The sequence below is a fragment of the Camelus bactrianus genome, chromosome 6 (assembly GCF_048773025.1).
Source record: "Camelus bactrianus isolate YW-2024 breed Bactrian camel chromosome 6, ASM4877302v1, whole genome shotgun sequence".
In the NCBI taxonomy this organism is placed as follows: domain Eukaryota; kingdom Metazoa; phylum Chordata; class Mammalia; order Artiodactyla; family Camelidae; genus Camelus; species Camelus bactrianus.
In genome coordinates, this window is record NC_133544.1 from 31645568 (window position 1) to 31660334 (window position 14767).

At 34.9% G+C, this 14767-nt stretch overlaps 1 protein-coding gene across 5 annotated transcripts in view; it reads right to left on the reverse strand.

Moving 5' to 3' along the window:
* FUT8 (fucosyltransferase 8) overlaps nucleotides 1-14767 on the reverse strand; it is a 255589-nt gene that overhangs the window by 41779 nt on the left and 199043 nt on the right. For all 5 annotated transcript variants that reach the window (XM_045522109.2, XM_010962271.3, XM_074365376.1 and 2 more), the window contains one exon: nucleotides 1554-1791. In XM_045522109.2, the coding sequence (XP_045378065.1) occupies nucleotides 1554-1791 (238 nt within the window). The remainder of the gene's footprint in view (nucleotides 1-1553; nucleotides 1792-14767) is intronic.

A 14767-nucleotide genomic window follows, 5' to 3' on the forward strand; every position in this document is an offset into this window, starting at 1 on the left:
AGGTAGCCTCAAAATTAGAGCTCTTCTAGATTAAGAGGTTCACTTCAAAATTTGAAGTGAGCTACAAAGAAAAAAATATGTTGATATGCAGAATAAGGCACCTAAACAATCCTAAGGAAGATAAAATTCACATCACAACATAATACTTTAAATCCATACAGGACCTTTTATAGAGCAACTTAAAGCATTTTATAGAAATTACCCAATTAACTTTCCGGGGACTTCTGTGAAGAGTCAGGTATTATCTGATATTTTCCGAAGGAGGCAAAAAGAAACAAAGGAACTAAAGTTACTCACTTTGCCAATGACATGGCTCTGTATTCCACTTCTAGTGTTTTCACTTGCGAAAAAAAGGTGCTCAGCTCCATGAGAAATTATATTAACTGAAATGCCTCAGCACTTTGAAAAATGTTTGACTTCCCACAAGATGCGAGTGTAGAGACACTGCACTGTCTTACTTAGCATTTCACCTAATTCAGTATGCGGCACGCTGTCAGCACTCGATGAATATTTGCTCAATGAATAAAGGCTATTAAAGAGCAAACAGTTACTAGCGTTCTATATCAGGCACTGTGTTAAGTGCATTGTACATGTTAGTTCATCTAATTCTATGACCAACTCAAAGAGGTAAATAAATTGTTACTCCTCATTTTATTGATGAGGAAACCAAGGCCTAGGTTAAACTGCCCAAGATCACAAAATGACAAAGCCAAGATTTTAACAAAGGTAGCCCAACTTGGGACTCTGTTTAAAGATCATCATTGTAGAAAGAATAATAGACCAGCAGCAAGAAAGTCTACCTATATTCTGTTCCCTTCACCACCAAATCCTTGGAGAGAAGTTTCTTGCAGATGTTTGTACCTCTTACAGCGCAGTACCTTAACACATTACTCCTCATTAAATGTTTCCTGAATAAAGTTAAAATTGCTTAAACAAATTAGGCTTCATTGTCCTCAACTGTTAAATGGAGAGAAAGGTACCTGCACAGTCTGCTTCAGTGGTTCTCATGTTGGGGTACTTGGACTTGGAGGCTTTGTCAGAAATGCCAATTCTTAGGCCCCATCCCAGGCCCACTGAATGAGAAACTAGTATTTTAATAAGCCTTCCAGGTATCCTCATGCGTGCTGAAGTTTGAGAACCACCAGTCTACCCTATAGGATAATTTTGAGGGTCAAATGAGTACAACAATGTGAAAGTACCCTAAAAAGTGAAAGATATCTATCTATCTATCTATCTATCAGATTATCTATCTATCTATCTATCTATCTACCTATCTATCTATCTAATCAACATCAGTAAAAGAGTAAAACACGTTCCTGGAAAAAAACTTGGTGATTTTGCTAGATCCAGATAAGATTGTACATCAGAAGTGAAATAGATCATAATAGAGCTTGAGAATAAAATATATGACTTTAGATTTTATCTGGATAATGTGTAGCCTTTATGGATTCAAAGAAAAAGACTATGAGCCATAAAGTTGTAAGCAGAAATGTGATAGCCTGGCTATGTGGCAGTTCAACTCTGAAAGATGACAAACTGCACAGGCTTCTTACCTGACCAATGTCCAGTGGAGATGCCAGATCTGTCTGTACAGGTCTCACTTACAGGTCTAAACACAGTTTCCCATCCTCCAGTAGCATAGCGCCAATTGTGAGATTCCAAGATGAGTGTTCGCTGGGTGCCATATGCAATCATGAAACAGTAGACCACATGATGGAGTTGACAGCCATAGCCACAACCTTTGTTGATATTACACACTAGCTTCTTGGCTTTGCTGCAGTCCTTGGGATTCTGTTAGTAAGAAAGAGAAATAAAGGTGAAAATAAGCTGTACAGAGAGGTTAACTTCTCTTTATAGGTGAGAAGTGTCAAAAAACCATGTAATAAGCCAGGACTAATCCAGTATATCTGATTAAGCAAGGAGTTCAACTTGAAGATTAAATTTCAAAGAACTCACTGAAAATTTTATGTGCATACCTAAGGGGATGGCAGTGAAAAAGAACAGTTACTTCGGAAATATCACTAAACAAGTGTTAAATTAAGCAGTTAAATTTTAAAAATACCCTTTCACTTCTCTATTACTCAGAACATGTAAGCATGATCCTCTCTGAACTCAAAGCTGCATACACTGAGATCTTTATGAAAGAAGTAAAATCATTCATTGATTCCAGCTGCACTCCAACATTCTGAGCTTACCTTCACTGGCCAAGTTCAAATCATCTTAAAGGAAAAATTATAGTTTATCTAATAATTCCATCTATCTCCAGAATTCAAGATGTCACAAACAAGATGTACTTTTTTCATCATGGAAGTAAAGCCACTGAGTAAAAGGATACCTGCGTTCAATAATTACAAAATATCAGTCATGGGACTTTTTTTTTTTTGAAAATTATTATTTTTTATTGAGTTATAGTCAATGTTGTGTCAATTTCCAGTGTAGAGCACAATTTTTCAGTTATACATGAACATACACACATTCATTGTTGCATTCTTTTTCACCGTGAGCTACCACAAGATCTTGTATATATTTCCAAGCATTATACAGAATAATCTTGTTTATCTATTCTATACATATCTGTCAGTACCTACAAATTTCGAACTCTCAGTCTGTCCCTTCCCACCTCCCTCCATCCTGGCAACCAAAAGTTTGTATTCTATGTCTATGAGTCTGCTTCTATTTTGTATTTATGTTCATTTGTCTTTTTTCTTTCTTTCTTTCTTTTCTCCTTTTTTTTTTTTTAGATTGCACATATGAGCGATATCATATGGTATTTTTCTTTCTCTTTCTGGCCTACTTCACTTAGAATGACATTCTCTAGGGACATTCATGTTGCTGCAAACAGCGTTATGTTGTCGGTTTTTATGGCTGAATAGTATTCCATTGTGTAAATATACCACTTCTTCTTAATCCAGTCATCTGTTGATGGACATTTAGGCCGTTTTCACGTCTTGGCTATTGTAAATAGTGCTGCTATGAACATTGGGGTGCAGGTGTCTTTTTGAAGTATAGTTCCTTCTGGATATAAGCCCAGGAGCGGGATTCCTGGGTCATATGGTAAGTCTATTCCTAGTCTTTTGAGGAATCTCGATACTGTTTTCCACAGTGGCTGCACCAAACTGCATTCCCACCAGCAGTGTAGGAGGGTTCCCTTTTCTCCACAGCCTCTCCAGCATTTGTCATTTGTGGACTTTTGAATGATGGCCATTCTGGCTGGTGTGAGGTGATACCTCATTGTAGTTTTGATTTGCATTTCTGGGACTTTTTTTTTTTTTAAACCAGTCTTGATGATACAAGGAATTTTCACAATAAAATGAAGAACATGTTCTATATTGGATGTCTTGAAAATGTTTTATGCCAATTTTTAATCAAAAGATCCATTTTTCTATTTATATACTTTGCTATAAAATGAAACATTCAAGTGGTTAAAACATTTAATATTATCTAACAGTGGGTGCAATGGGGTTAAGCAAGTGTGAAAAATTCTTTTTTTTTTTCCTTTTCTAAAGTTTCAATTCCACTGTAATTCATATGGGCTGTTGCTAAATATCCCTATGTTTCTTAGTTCTTCAAATAAAAATTTGTTTTGACAAGGGCCCCTTAGCCTGAGAAGTGTTTGAAGCTATTCTGCCTGCAAGGGAAGAGAAAGGATTGGTATCTTCAGGAACAGAATCTCTTCTTTCATATAGTAAGAAGCAAGGTAGTGAGTTCTCAATTTACAAGAGCCTTTAATAAAGTGGTTGCCAAGCCACAAATCTACAACTATTTTCTAGGGATATCCTCTGTTCTGTCATGTAGAGCCCTAGAAACAAAAGCTAGGATGGTAAGGCTATAAAGTTGATTCTGAAAAAAAAGTCTGAGAAGGAAAAGTGTCACACACAGCTACTTTCAGAAGAAGTTATCTTTCATATTCAAATGTGTCATTGCTGGCTGGTCCTTTTAGATCAAAGCAGAACCTATAACAGCAAGAGCCTTCTGAAGAGTTAAGAGCTCTCTGAATCCAAGAGAGCTCAGATAAAATTCAGCAAGATTTGGTCAATACTGTTTCCTCAGCTAAGTATTAAAGTTGCTGATTCTCTTCACTTGGGACTTTGAACTCATGGCAGACTCCTAAGGCAATAAAGACCCCTACTCCATTGCTATAGCCACAAAAGATCTGAGAGGAACAGAGGGAGGGGTGTGATCTTAAATTAGTATTTGAAGAACAATTTATCCTTTACTTTCTGACAATATTATACAAGGATCCTGAGCATAAATAACATTCTCAAACTGATTCCAAGCTTTATTATTAATTCAAAAGTTAAGAAAGCAATAAAGACAACTGACATTTGTCAGATTTTTCATGATTTGTAAGAAATACAGCATATGAATATCACTAAAATTCACATGATTGAGAATACCCTTCATATGTTTTTCAATAAACATTTTCTTTTAGAACAGCTTTTAAATGTATAGAATGGTTGCAAAGACAGTTAAGACCTCATATATCTCAAACCCAGTTTCCCCTATTATAATATTTTAAATTAGTCTTCATAGGTTTAAAGGGAAAAAAGAGTAAAGGAACATAAGAATTAAAATGTCTGACCTTTAGTTTTCAAACTGTATCGTTTTTCAAACTGTAGATTTTTTTTTTTACTTAAAAGAAGACACATCTGCATTTAAGAAAAACACATGTACTATGTTTCTTAAGAAAAGAGTTTAATTAGAACTCACTGTTCTGAGCACAAGAATTGAGGATTAAGAGAAAGAAGAGGCAATATATGAAATGAAGCTTAATTCTGGAGTCTTACTGTGTCTCAAAGTAAGCTGAAAAGAGAATTTTTAAATCTTTCTGTTATGTCATAGATAACACAGACAAAGGGAAAAAATCTATTTATTACATTTGGTTCTGGAATAAGAAAGGTCTACACATACAAGGTAAGCAATGGAAGACTAAGGCAGAGAATGATAAGAGAAAATGAATGACTGGAACGATAACAGTTAAAACACTGAAAAAACTCTAAGCCACAGCCCAATATTTTACCAAAATAATATTTAAAAGTCTGGAAAATTCAAAGGATCTTGTTCACAAAAGATTCAGAAAATGGTAGAGAGACAGTGAGAAAGAGAAAAACTATATGTGTTTCTGATACAAGATTAGGCTTATCAGAATGAATATCTAGAAAAAACAAGGAGATACATAAAAGGTAAACAAAGCAACAGCTCTGAGATGGATAGGGATTTATTCTGATGGAAAAGGAACCTCAGAGAAAACCCCTTATCTGAGCTAAGGCTTTGTTATCCACCACTGTTACAAAGTAGCAATAAGTACAGAGAGGTTTATGGGAGTCTATAAAAGGGAAACAGTCATTGTTATACATACATACACACATGTAAATAATCTCCAAATTTCTTACCAAATAGCCTTTGTCAATCACCACTGATTCCAGTTTTATAGTTTTCTGTTGATGTCTGCAAACAGCTTAAAGGTATGTCTCATCCATAAGCAAGAATATATAGAAGGGCCCCATTACTAAAAGCTTTATTTTAATCATGTTAACACTTTAACAGAGTAGCTAAGTCTGGTGGTAAAATCTGTTTTTCACTTGCTTCTTGTGTGTTTAATGTACTCTCTTCTATATTTCTTTACCAGTTAATGCCAAAATGCAGGCAGATTGTTTTGTTCTATGTTGTGATTCTTTAGCTCTTTCCCCTCCCTCCTGTTTTATGGCACTCCCTCCACTCATCTCCCTCTCCTCCCACCCTACACACACTTGGTATATGATATACTTCCAGAAGAAAGAGGCTCACTAGGAAGCCCTTCTCATTCAGGAGTGGAAGACGGGGAAATACAAATTGAAAATGCTCCCCACTCCCCATAAGATCCATTAGTGAGAGTCTCACTCACTTCTTCCTTCTGCCTTGAGTATCACTCACTGATCAAGTATAGGTGAACCTTTGTTTATTCAATAAATATGCATTTATATATCAATATAATACACTTAATATATATACAAGGAGACTTGGGAGATGAAAATTAATATATACAAGGAGACTTGGGAGATGAAAATTCAACAGAATAAGAAATCATATACATAAATAACTACAATAGTAGACAAATTAAATGTTTTAAGACCATGATAAACAAAGGAATTAAGGAATAGAAGAGGGAAAAAATCACTTTCAGCTGGACTAGAAGGGGTTATAAATAAAACTACATTTAAAACAAACCTTGAAGATATAATTCATTGTGTTTTTGAAATGCTAAGTAAATGTACTTTTCCCATCATTCAATGGAAGTCCACATTGTAAAGAGTTAAGTATGATGAGCAAAGTAAAGTTACTTTGTAAACCCTATAAATTATATATATAATGTAGAATTTTTGCATATAGGGTCTTCTGAAGTCAGACTCCTCAATAAGCACATCCATTCTTGCTCTTTTCAGTGATGATGATCATTCAAGTTTTAGAATAGGAGGTAAATTTATCAAAATTACTTAAGACAATACATTCTAGTTAAACAACTCTGCAGAGTGGTTTAAGACACCTTTCCCCTCCTAAAAAAGCTCTGTTACAAATTCAATTGTGTGATTATACTTCAATCTGCTGATTTAAAATTGAGACAAAAATCACCTCCCGCTACAACCTCTCCCTGCTCACCCATCCTTCCATCTTAGAGGTACTATGAGGCTCAAACACATGGTAGGTATAGGCTCAAAGCTAATTCAAACACACTGCCTCATTTATCCTCAGGATCTCAAGAGACATTATTTCACACTGGATAAAAGCAATACTTTTTAAACTTAGTGCTACAAGGTGTCCCAATTATAACTTAACAATGTTATGTAACACTTTTACCATTATAATTCTGCAGTAAAGCTGTCACCATAGTACACGTATAAATCAAGAAATAAAGACTTGAGATAAAATAGGGTTCTTTTGTATTCAGTTTCCTTCTGTTCAGCCTTTTTTTTTTTTTGAACACTATCTGAAGCACTTCTGACACTGTTAGTTTCCAAGAACGACTCTATTTCAACAGAATTGAAAGCCATATTTGCTCTCACTGTCCTATAAATCAACATTGGGAAGTATATTTAAATCAATATGCCTCTAACTAACATGGTATATTAAGGGAAGCAATGTCTTTTAAACCTAAATGGTTACTAATTCACTAAAGACACCATCATGATGCTAAAACATTTTAATCTCTTTTACTTTGGTTACAATATGAAAAGAGTTATTCTTGGACATGTTTCCAATTAGGAAGCCAGCTTAATTTCTACTTTGCTAAAAAAGAATAATTTTGAATCAACTAATAAACTACAAGCATTATAATATTACTTAGACACTGCTAGGATTTAGAGGTTTCCACTGCTTTCACTTACTAAATTAGTAGTAATTGTGAATCAATGATGTAATATTACAAAACAGTACTCATTCCATGGCTTTTAAATTAAATCACAGATAAAGCCTTCTGCCATGACTATTTAGATTTTCCATACAAATAAAAGCCTCTTCAGAGGAGAATTTTCCAGCCACAATGTAATTTCCCTCACTAATCCACCCAGTTACTACACACTACAGAGTTACTACATTGCAGAAAAAAAGGCTAAATCAACAACAAACAAAAGCATTTAGTCAATATAAACTGGACATAGTATCTCCAGGCATCTCTTGCAGAGTACATGCTCAGCTACTACTAGTTCAGCTGAACTGCACGTATGGAGACAAAGGTCACGTCAAGTCCACTGTCACAAAAATACACGAATTGGGTGAAGGCCAAAGTTTGGAATTCAGGTGTCTTAAGCCATTGTCCAGGGCTCTTATCCATCCCCTCCCTATGATGTCTTCAATACAAGAGGCAGCAAGAAGTGTAGGCTCAGAGCACTTACCTGGTCATTGTTTCCCCAGCTTTATGGACGTACACTTGACAAATAAAAACTGAATATATTTAAGGTGTACAATATGACGTTTTTAAAAATGTAAATACTGTGAAATGATAACCACAATCAAGTTAATTAACATATACATCACGTCACATAGTTACGACTTATATTTTGGTGGGAAGAATACTCAAGGTCAACTCTCTTAGCAAATTTCAAGTATACAACACAGTATTATTAGCTGTAGTCACCGTGCGGTACATTAGCTCCCTAGAACATTCCTCTCACATAACTGAACCTTTGTACAAGTTGATCAACATCTAAGTCCCCCAGCTTCCTGCCCCAGTAACTACTGTTCTACTCTCTGTTTTTACGAATTTGACTTTTTTGGTTTGCACATATAAGTGAGATCATGCAGTGTTTGTCTCTTTGTGTCTTATTTCACTTATCATAATGTCCTCCAGGTTCATCTATGTTGTTGTAAGTAGCAGGATTTTCTCTTTTTATGGCTGAATAACATTTCATTGTTATTTGTATGTAACACTGTGTATATACACACACACACACCACATTTTCTTTATTCATTCATCCACTGACAGACACACAGGCTGTGTCCATATCCTGGCTATTAATAATGCTGCAATGAACATGGGGGTGCAGATATCTCTTCGAGATACTGATTTCACTTTCTTCAAATATATACTGAGAAGAGGGATTGCTGGATCCTATGGTAGTCCTAGTTTTAATTTTTTGAGGAACCCCTATGTTTTCCAAAATGGCTGTACCAATTTATATTCCCACCAACAGGAATGGGTACAAAAGTTTCCTTTTCTCCACATCCTCAATCACACTTATTCTCTTTTGTCTTTTTTGATAAAAGCCATTCTGACATGCATAAGGTGATGTATCTCATTGTGGTTTTGATTTGCATTTCCCTAATGATTGGTGATGTTGAGCACCTTTGCATGTACCTGTTGACTCTTCATACGTCTCTTTCGAGAAATGTCAATTTAGGTTCTTAGCCCATTATAATCACATTTGTGTTTTTTTTTTTTTTTTTTTTTTTTTGCTATTGAGTTGATTCTGTATATATTTTGGACGTTAACCCATTACCAAATATCTGGTTTATAAATATCTTCTCCCATTCCTAGATTGCCTTTTGATTTTGTTGATCATTTCATTTGCTGTGCAGAAGATTTTCAGTTTGATATAGTCCCAGTTGTTGATTTTTTTTTTATTGAGTTATAGTCAGTTTACAATGTTGTGTCAATTTCTGGTATACAGCACAATTTTTCAGTCGTACATGAATATATATATAATATTCATTTTCATACTCTTTTTCACTGAGCTACTACAAGATCTTAAATATATCCAGTTATTGACTTGTTGTTGTTGCTTTTGCTTTTGGTGTCATAGCTAAAAAAATCATTGCCAAGACCAATGTCAAGGAGCTTTCCCCTGTTTTCTTCTAGTAGTTTTATAGTTTCAGGTCTTACATTTAAGGATTAAGAATCAGAACCCTGCGGACCCTTCCAGTTTCTCTCTAATAACATTCCTTCTATAGGGAGAAGTTAAACTACAGGTAACTATTTCCAATAAAGAAAGGTCAGTAAAAATGAAAGGGATGAGCCAGGTAAGTTAAATTTTACTGTGCTCTTTGTCTGCTCTAATCACAAGGCTAAATAGTTTTTAATTTGCTTGTTTAAAAAGATTTGCAACGTCCAGCTTTGTGTTGGTAATGAAGAAAAGATTCATTAATAGTGTGGTAAAAGGACTTCATTGGGTTGGAAACAGTTTGATTTTATTTCTCTAAAATTATTTTCAAAACCAAAGCAGAAAAGGTAATGAAGCAAGTAAGAGAACTGAAGTAGTGTAAAGTGGTAACTAAAATGAAGACCCTGGGCTTAGTTAGCCATGAAACAGAAAGTTAAAAAGCATTCTCATTTTTAAAAGCCAAGACCAGAAATGACTGTCTCTTAACATGTTAAACAAGAACATTTTCACGGCAGAGTTAAGATAAGTATCAAGATGTGCTTTCCACCCCTCTAACAAAGAACAGTCTTTTGCAAGCAGTAAGGACAACACAATAGCTGAGGCACAAGTAGACTACCAAGTGCTTCAGGAAATCAATTTCTCTACATGTATTTTATGACATTTTAAGAGTGTAAACCTAATGGAAAAAAGATATCAAGACTATTTATAGACTGTTACCCTGACAGACTGAAGCAAAAGGCAGATAGTTACTATACAGTTACAGAACAGGAAAGTAAAGCCAACAACTTACTTCAAATGAATTTTTAAAACTTTTGCTCTTTGCTTAGAAAAAGTCTCTATTGAATGTTTGGAAGTAATTTTTAAAAAGATAGAAATTCCACAGATCCAGCAGAAAGCAACAAACACATGTGGGGAATTTTTTTCATTGATGGTCTTTGAGACAGTATTCTGTCACCTCTGTGTATTCCAGGTCATCTCTAAGAAACCTCTACCTCAGGTTCAAGTACGTCAGAGCAACCCTGGTAATATTTTCTGCTACCATAAGGGGACAAAGGAAAGGCAGAGAAGAATGAGATGCTCCCAAGCCTAATTCTCTCATTCAAAATCTAATGTGAACACAACTCCCTCTGAGGCTGCAGAAGAAAAGTTAAGTTACCTGAGGAGCCAGATTCTGCCAATCCCACACAAACGCACAGAAGATGCATCCCCTCAAGCACCTTCAATTTTGCTCCACAGGCTTATAGCCTGGTTCCCAGATCTCAGAACTGGCTTCACTGGTCACGTTAAAAATAGTAAGCTTACAGAATTAAGGTTTCAGAAAGGTCCTCCACCAACCATCATGTGACTTCACAGGACTCATTAGGCTCTCTTCTTAAAAGCAAAACACAGGGATGATATGGCAGGCACTCTTTTTAAAAAGTGAGGATGGGAAAGGGAAAAGAGGGAGGAAGTAGAGGAAGAGAAAAGGGGAGAGGAGGAAAGGAGAGAACGGAGTCAGGGAAGAGGAGGAGGAGAGACTGATGGGACAGAGAAAGAAGAGAGGGGAAGGGGATGAAGGAGAAAAGTAACCGTAGGCTCCAGAATGGTTAGCTCTGCCTTACACAGGATTCAAAATGAAGCAGACAGCAGAGGCAAAAGAGAAACACTGGCCGGAACTTTGTTCTTATGCAAAGGCTGCTGCAGATGTTTTGTTCTGTTTTAAATAAAAGTCAGAATAACTTACACTGTTTTGTCAGCTCTTCCACTCTGCAAAATACCATTCTCTACATAGAAATGACACTTATAGCACATGTCTACTCACTGGCTTTTAAATCAAACCATCAACAGTAATTAAACCAGATGTCAAACCTTGCTACCTCTTGTCCCGGACAGAGGCTTTGTTCCATTTCTCCATACAACTGAGAATCCACTGTTAGCTGAGCACGCATTTCTTTGGAATCTCTAGTTGTTGTTGTTGTTGTTATTATGATTTTTAAAAAACCTCTTAAGACCACTTTTCTCACTGACTCAGTTTAACTGTGCTCCAACCAATTCATGCTATTTTCTTTACTTTTCAAAACCTTTAACACTGCATTTTTTGCTGTTTATTTGTAAATAATTTAAGACCCACAGTAAGTTACAAAAATAGTACTGCGTACCTTCCATATAGCTTTCTCCAATGAGAACGTCTTACGTAACTGCAGTACATTATCAACATTACGAAATTGACATTACACCATATTGTTAACTATAATATAGACCTTACTTGGATTTCACTGGTTTTTACATGCATTTTTTTTTTTTTTGGTATACTACCAACAAAACATGTACAGACTTATGTAACCACTACCACAACCAGGTGGTGGTGTTTGACTATTGCATCAAAACAAAGAAATTCTCTTACAGTACCTGCTTTAGAGTCACACCCTTACCCAGAACTTAATCCCAGGCAACCAGTTATCTGTTCTCCAGAACCAACGATCTCTTATCACTTAGCATAATGCTCTTGAGATCCATCCAAGTTATTGTATCTATCAACAGTTCATCCCCTTTTATTACTGAGTAATATTCTGTCATGGATTGTACCACAATTTATTCACCCACTAAAGGACATTTAGGTTGTTTCCAAGTTTTGGTTATTACAAATTAAGTTGCTATGCATATGAGGGTACAGATTTTTGTGTAGACATGAATTTTAATTTCTCTAGGATAAGTATATAGGAGTATAATTGCCGAATTATACGGTAAGGATATGTTTAACATCACAGCAAACTGCCAAACTATCCCAGAATGGCGGTACCATTTTACATTCCCATGAAGAAGATATGAGAGCTGGTTGCTCAACATTCTTGGTGTTTTTTACTTTAAACATTCTGATAGGTCTGTAGCGGTATCTCATAAATGTCTTTAACTTGTATTTCCCTAACAGTTAATGAATTTGAACATCTTTTCATATGCTTATTTGTTATCCACATATCCTCTTTGGTAAAATCTGTTTAAAACATTTGCCCATTTTCTAACTGGATTGTTTCTTACTGTTAAAATTATGAGCCCTTAATACATTCTGGATACAAGACCTTTACTGGATATGTGATTTGTAAAGACTTTCTTCCAGTCTATAGTCTGTCTTTTCATCTTCTTTAACAGAGTCACATTTGCAGATCAAAAGGTTTTAATTTTGATAAAGTCCAATTATTGATTTTTTTCTTTTACAAACCATTCTTTTGGTGTCATGTTTAAGAACATTTAGCCTAAGTCATAAAGATTTATTCCAACATTCTTCTCTAAAAACATTATAGTTTTACATGTCACATTTATTTTATCTGTCAGATTTACTATCCACTTTGAGCTTAATTAAGTAAAGTGTGAGGTTTAGGTCAAGGTTCTTTTTTTTTTTTTCCTCATGAGATGTCAAATTATTCTAACATCATTTATTGAAAAGACTATGCTTCCTTCACTGAGTTGTTTTTGCAGCTTTCTCAAAAATCAATTGCCCACACATAGGTATTTACTCAAAAGAACTGAAAGCTGATACTCAAACAAATACATGTGGAAACATGTCATAGCAGTGCTATTCTCAAGTAGCAAAAGGTAGAAACAGTGAAAATGTCCATCAATAAATGAACAAACACTAGTATAACCATGCAATGGACTATTATTCAGCCATAAAAAGGAATGAAGTACTAATATAAGCTACAATATGTATGAAACTTGAAAATACTATGTTAAGTGAAAGAAGTCAGTTAGAAAAGGTCACGTATTATATGATTCCACATATATGAAATATTCAGAATAGGTAAATCCATAGAGAATACAGATTGATGATTTCCAGGGGCTGGGGGAAGGGGAAAATATGGGAATGAAGAGCAACTACTTAATGGGTATGGAGTTCTCTTTTGAGCTAATGAAATATTTTGCAACTGCTTAGAGGTGGAGATTGCACAACCTCATGAATGCACTAAGTATCATTGAATTGTTTACACTAAGATGGTTAACTTTACATTATGTAAATTTCACTTCAATAAAAAAGCAAGTTAGCATACCTATGTAACCCTATTTTGGACTTTGCTCTGTTCCATTGCTCTATATGTCTACCTTTCCTCCAAAACCATACACCATCTTGATTACTATAGCTATAATTGCAAGCCTTAAAAGTAGAAAATGTGACTCCTCCAACTTCATTCTTCTTTTTCAAAATTGCTTTAGCTATTTAGTTCTTTGGCCTTTAGATATAAATTTTGAAATCAATTTATCCATACATACAAAAAGAAAAAGACTTGCTAGAATTTTTATATGAATTGTATTAAGCCTATGGATCAAACTGGGAAGAAATGACATCTTCTCAATGTTGTCTTCCAGCACATGAACACAGTATGCCCATTCATTCATTCAAGTCTTCTTTCATCAATATTTTATAAGTATTTTTACCTAGGTATTGCCTTTTCATTTTTTGGAGCAAGTGTAAATGGCATGATGGCTTAAAATTTGGTTTCCAATTGTTTCTTGCTAAGATGTAGAAATATGGTTAATATTTGTGTGCTGATTATATATCCTGTGACTTTGCTAAATTCACTCGCTTGTTTCAGGAGTTTTATTGTCATGTGGTTGTTTTGGGAGTTTTTTTGGTAGATTATTTGGAAATTTTTCTATGTAGACAATCATGTTACCTGCAAATAGAAACAATTTCCTTTCTTTCTAATATGTGTGCCATTTATTTGTCTTGTCTTACTGAACTGTGTAGAACTTCCATTACTATGCTGAATAGGAGTGGTGAGAGTGAACACACTTGCTTCATTCCCAATTTTAGTGGAAAAGCCTATGGAAACGGTCTTTCACCAGTAAGTATGATAATACCTGTAGCTTGTGACCTGTAAATGCTTTTTATCAGATTGAAGAATGCCCCTTCTATTCCTAGTCTGCTGAGTGTTTTATCATGAATAAGTGTTGGATTTTGTTATTTATCATATGTCAACATTTTTTTTTATCATTTTAATATATATATCATGACCAAGTGGTGTTTATTCCAGGAATGCAAAGCAGGCTAGGTATTCAAAATTCATTCAATGCAATCTTCCATATTAACAGTTTAAAGAACAACTACATGATTACACCAGTTAACAAAGAAAAAGCATTTGACAAAATCCAATCCCCATTCCTGCTTTCCTGTACATAACTTCTTTCAGTATTTAACTTTGACTCATTTATAAGTTGGTTTTCTTCTTAAAGTACGCCTCTTCATAGAGTATTTTAAGTGGCTGCCCTGTGGATTACAGTATATATACACATAATTTATTATCTACTCATATCAACATTTTACCATCTCAAGTGGAGTGTAGAAACCTTACTAACTTTTAGGTCTCTTTCTCTCTTCCCTTTTATGATAGTTGTCTTAAAAATTACCTTTATATATATATATACATTGAAGACTACATCAG